This window comes from Tupaia chinensis, unplaced genomic scaffold (genome assembly GCF_000334495.1).
Source record: "Tupaia chinensis unplaced genomic scaffold, TupChi_1.0 Scaffold000085_1, whole genome shotgun sequence".
In the NCBI taxonomy this organism is placed as follows: Eukaryota; Metazoa; Chordata; class Mammalia; order Scandentia; family Tupaiidae; genus Tupaia; species Tupaia belangeri.
Window position 1 is genome coordinate 7,736,206 of NW_006159547.1, and position 6,000 is coordinate 7,742,205.

General features: G+C 37.0%; 1 protein-coding gene across 24 annotated transcripts in view; it reads right to left on the minus strand.

Moving 5' to 3' along the window:
* PPFIA2 (PPFI scaffold protein A2) overlaps window positions 1–6,000 on the minus strand; it is a 533,343-nt gene that overhangs the window by 123,017 nt on the left and 404,326 nt on the right. For all 24 annotated transcript variants that reach the window (XM_027769717.1, XM_006142879.3, XM_006142880.3 and 21 more), the window contains one exon: window positions 3,060–3,281. In XM_027769717.1, coding sequence (XP_027625518.1) covers window positions 3,060–3,281 — 222 coding nt within the window. The remainder of the gene's footprint in view (window positions 1–3,059; window positions 3,282–6,000) is intronic.

Genomic DNA, 6,000 nt, shown 5'->3' on the forward strand with positions numbered 1-6,000 from the left:
AGTAGGTGAGAGTTGCAATGAAGGGAAAACAGTCAAATCACTGGCACCAAGAGAATAAAGAAATACAGAATGAGCAAAAGTTTAGGAAATGTACATGAAGATTTAATAGCCAGAAATCCTAGTTATTCCCTAACAGTGCTACAGAAGAGGTGTTCAATTTTATTTATTTCATGAATTGTCTCAGTTTGGGTTGTGGAGTGGAATGAAGAGGAGCAATATCTCCATGAACACTGTTCCTAAGCGGCTAAGCTTTGTTTTAGTACATATTCTAATCTCATTCATGCATTTAGGTGTTTACTTATTATAAAGACCTAAAAAGACATTCTTCCAACAAGATTTATTTCAGTTCCTTTTATATGCTCAATAGCTATGCAGATCATAAAAGAGAGCAGTGAACCAAACCAAACAGGAAATCCCAGTCCTGTGGATCTGTACAGATAGAGAGGAAGGCATATGATAACTAAATAAATCAGTAAAAGAAATTTGTGTCAGTTAACAGTAAGAACTGTGGGATAAATGGATGCAAGACATGGGAGAGGGTCTATGTGTAAATGGCAAGGTGAGGGAACACCGAGAAGATGACATTTGAATAACAGGCAGAGAGAAAAGAAAATGTAATGAAAAAGTAAGTCTGGCTTGCTTTAGAGGCCATTCAAGTCTAGGATGAGAGAGTAAGGTTGAGTGCCGCAGGATCAGGAAGAAGGTAAGAGATTGCATGAGGTTTGCAGGGCAGCACAAGGTCTTTTTACAACTGTAAGTAGACCAGGTACCTGTTCAGGAGTTTTAAGCAGAAAAGTGGCATGAGCTGATTTACAGGCAGGCCATTTAGGCTGCTGTATTGAACAAGGACTAAATGGGCCAAAGGCAGAGGCAAGATGACCTATCAGGAGACTAGTGTGATAATTCAGCAAGAGAATATGGTTGTATGGAATAGGAAGAGCCATGAAGATTATGAGTAGAGGTCACATGATGGGTCTGCTTTGAAGCTGGAGATGATAGGATTTATTCTTCAATCAAACACACTGGGTTAGCAAAAGAGATCTCAAAGGCAGCTCCAAGACCTGAGGATGGAGCAACTGTAGTAATGAATGTGGAAGACTGTGGAGAATATGGCTTGTTGGGGGAAGATTATGAACACAGTCTTAAAGGTAGTAAATTGTAACATTCCTTAAAGATTTAGATATAGGCAGGCGGAAATCAGAAGGTTAGGACGAGCTGGAGATATAAATTGGGACTTTTATGGCTATGAGTGATTTTCATTCATAAGGCTATATGAATCTACCTAGGAAGTGAAGGTAAAGTGAGAAAGGAAGACACTCCAAGGTTGGGGTGGGGTAGCAGAACCAGAAAAGGAACCTGAGATGAGGTTATTAAGTAAATATGCGATGAAATCAGAAGGGTGAAGCATGGTTGGTAGGTAATAGAAGCAGTATTATAGGGATGGAAGAGTAATAATTAGATAAAATGCTTCAAAAGACAGAGTTGACCCCTGGATTCAATAAGGTCAATTATAACTATTATGAGATCAGTTTTAATGGGGCTGTAGAGGCAACAGCATGATAAAATGGGCTCCCTAGAAACACAGAATAGCATCAATCCTATTAACAAGTAGTTAATTATATACAAAAGAAATGAAAAAGACAGGACCAGCAGGTGGTGTAGTGATTAAGGTGCTGGACACTTCCACGTGGTTGACCATGGTTCGAGTCCCAGACCTGGTGGTTTGCTTTCTCACTTTCCCTATCTCTCTTCCCGTTCAAATTGAAATAAATGAATGAATCCATAAAATTAAATAAATAATTCTTTAAATAAAAAGATGAGAATAGCACAATTTAAAGAATATATATAAATAGGGACCAGCAGTTAGCGTAATGGCTATGTTGCTGGACTCCCACATAGTTGACTGCGGTTCGAGTCCCGGACCCGGTGGCTTAAACTCACTCTGGGTGCGTGTGCGTGTGTGCCCAAGATCCTGAGAGGAGAATGGAGGAGAAGGGATTGTGGTGTGGCCATCCCTCCTGGGGGGTGATTTCTCGCTTTCTGTCTCTCTGTCTCTGTCTGTTGGGCGAGCACACGCACCCTATAGCAAAAACCTCTCAAAATATATATATATAAATAGAAAAAGAAAAAAGTCATAAAATAAAATTTATTTAAATACAAGTAATTTTTTTTAAAGAGAGATTTTTGTTAGGGTGCGTGTGCTTGCCAGAGACACAGAGAGAGACAGAGTCAGAAAGTGAGAAATCATCACTCCTCCCCCCCAGTCAAGTGGGATGGCCATGCCAAAATCCCTTCCCCTCCAGTCTCTACTTGGCATTGGGATTTTGGGCATGCATGCATATGTGCCCAGTGTGTTTTGAGCCTCTGGATCCAGGACTGGAACAGCCATTGACTACATGGGAGTTCAGCGATGTAACCATTATGCAATCTGCTGGTCCCAATACAAATAATTTTTTAAATTGTGAATAAAAAAGTTAAAAATTCTAAACTTTCACTTTAACTGGTAGGATGATTTGGCAATGTTATAAATAAAACATCTACTTATATCTTTTGTAGTAAATTTAAAGCACTCTCTTTTAAATAGATGAAGCAATGTTAACAAGAACTTAATGTATAGAAAAATAATCGTTTTACATATGTATGTATATTTATATTCACACATATACATTTACATTTATGGTATAAGAGAGGAGACTATTTGAAGTAATGTCTTTGAGCATCCCCATATGCTAATAGCATAGCAACTCATGATTCATACTCATATTCAGGACTATTTAAAATTTAAAGCTTAAAAACTTTAAAAATTGTTATAGACTTCTGAAAGTCTTTACTGCATCCAAGACTTGATTCCAAAAATTTATTTCTATACATATTGAAAGGGTTGGTGAAGCAAACTCTTTCTTTTGCCTAACTGAACAAGTCTTGTAACTAATATAATATATCCCAAATTATGGCCTTTTGAGAAGTAAAGATTATATGCCATTAGGGGAAATTACAGAAAGAGCATCTCAGAGGCAGCATTCAGAATGTAAAGACTGAAAGTGTTACGAACCACTTACCTCCCTAATGTCCCTTTGATATTTAGTGTTCATTTCTTCTGTTTTAATGAGATCTTTTCTTGCTGTCTCTGCTTCCTGTTCTACTTCTCCCACTCGGGAAGAAAGGGCTGCTAAACGTTCCTTCATTTGCGCCATTTCATAGTTTTGCTTTTCAAGTAATTCTTGTAGTTCGACTATTTGACTAGTTTCATCCGTTGAATCTATAGAACCATTGGACAAACGCTGCAGGAATAGAAACAGAAACAGCACTTAGAATTTTTCCTCATCTTTAATTTAAAATTCATGAACTTAAAGAAATAAAAGTGATAAAGCCTTCCAATTGAAATAAGAACTTCTGAAAAAGCAGTTTGGGAGGAAAACTAAGGTTCTGAGAAAATTGTTCCTTGACATTAAAATAGAAAGTAGAAAGCAGAAAGGTAGTTAACAGACGTGGGAGTTGGGAAAGGGGATGGTGTGAAGAAAGGGGAGACACTGGTCAAGGGGACAAAGTTTCAGTCAGGGTAAAGAATGAGTTTTTGTGACATATTGTACAGCATGGCAACCAGAGCTAATAATAATATACGGTATATTACTTTTTTAAAAAATTACTTATTTATTTATTAATTCATTTATTTTTTAATTTGACCAGAGTTAGACACAGAGATAGAGAGAGGGAAAGTGAGAAAGCAAGGACTTGAACTGTGGTCGGCTATGTGGAAGTGTCCAGAGCCTTAACCACCACACCACCTGCTGGTTCCAATATACTGTATATTTCAATACTGCTAAAAGAGTAGATTTTTAAGCATTTTCACTACAAAAAAAAGATCAGCAGGTGAGGTGATGGATATGTTAATTAGCTTTATTTAATCGTTCTACATTACATACACATATCAAATATCATAGGATACCCCACAAATATGTACGATTATTGCTTATCAATTTAAAAACTTTGAAAGGAACCGTGCAGAGGTTGGGCATGGATGGTAGACAGTAGGTGGTACAGGGTGGGAGGGGCAAAGGGAAGTCACATTTAACAGGCAAAAGAATGTAAAGTTCTCTGTTGAAAAAAATGTTCTGCAACTTTTGATATATCAAAACAAAACATTTTAGAAAGGAAGTAATTTGCACAAACTAGCTCCATTGGAGAGGTTTTGTGGTGAGCATGGTCCGGCTAGTGGAGAGAAACAACTGTAAAAAGAAGACAGCACAAGAACTTAGAGAGTATGGAGAAAAAGCAAAGAAAATTCAGCTAATCCTGCTACGATGCTTATTTAACAACATGAATTTGTTCCAACACATGATAGATTAGGAAACAATTTGGACATAATGTAGATGTTGAGTTTTCTGATGTGCAGTTTTATTCTCGAGAAACATTGGCAAAACATACAAGAGTGCTCACCTGGAAAAAAAAAAAGTGTGCATGGGGATATACATAAATTTTTATAGTTATATGTGTATTTGGCAAATCTTTCCTAGTGTGACTGAATGATGTTAATTTCCTAATTAGAGAAAATTATTATTCCAATTCTGTGCACCTGAGGTCCATTAATCTCTTGTTTAAACATTACATATTTGTAATGTGTTCGAGGTTAAAAAAAAAATGACCTAAATATAAGCAGTAATCACGCAAATAAAATACAGCACTTTAAAAATGTTAGCCTCTAATTTCTTTAAGCACCTTTTGTATACTGCATTGTCTTTTTGTGACTTTAGAATTTAGGACTATCTATGAAAATTGTTTCAAACTCTAAATTTTTCTTTCTTTGAAGTATTTATGAACATTTTATGTTTAAAATATATCATCTTTTACCTATTCAAATTAACTTAAATATATTTTATGGTGAGCTGAATATATGTTTTTATTATTTACAAATAGAAAGGCCAGATCAATACTATGATTTATATCTTATGAAAAAAAAAGTTTTTGTGGGTTATCCTGGTGCCTGGTGGTTGGTTAAAGCAGCTGGTTCCTACATGGCTCGTTGCACTTTGAGTCCTGGACCCAACAGCTTGAGAAACATTCCTGGTGTGTGGATGTGTGCCCAAAATCTCAACAGGAGAGACAAATGGAGGAAAAGGGGATTATGGTGTGACCATTCCTCACAGGGATGCTTTTATACTTTCCTTCTCTCTCTGTCTCTCTTTGCATGTACCATCTGGCTCAAAAACATGCACACACACACACACACACACAAACACACATAATACTTAATTTCAAATTGCTGTTATCTTGATTTATCTTCAAAATAGTGACACTATTTTTAAAGAGATATATTTGTTATAGGGCATGTGCACTTGCCAGAGAAACAGAGAGGGACAGAGAGACAGGAAGTGAGAAATCATCCGCGGGGGAAAAGGGGAGGGAAGACCATGCCACAATCCCTTCTCCATTTCTCCTCTCGGAATCTTGGGCATACACATATACACCCCTGACATGAGATTTAGGCAAATGGGCCTAGGACTCAAATTGGTTGAGTACACAGGAGTCCAACAATGTAACCATTATGATCAGCCATTCACTGGTCCCATTAGTTACACTTTAACTTAAATGATAAATAGCTAAATTAAAGAAAAAGTCAGTGTTGATCTTAAATAGCTTTTTTGAGATGTAATTTACATATTATAAGATTCATCTCTCTCTCTCTCTCTCTCTCTATTTTTTTTTTAAATCTGCTAGATGGTATATGCACTTGCCAGAGAGAAACAGAGAGAGAAAGGGAAGTGGGTAAGCATTCTCCTGAGGGGAGGATCATCCCTCAATCCCATCTCCATTTCTCCTCTTGGGATTTTGGGCACTCATGCACACGAGCCTATTGTTTTTTCATGCCACCAGGTTTAGAATTTGAACCACACTGTAGGCCATGTGGGATCCAGCCACCTTCACCAACAAGTCACTGATTGACCTTGCATTCTTTTTTTTTTTTTTTTTTTTTTTTTTGGGGAGACATGGGCCATCCCCAAA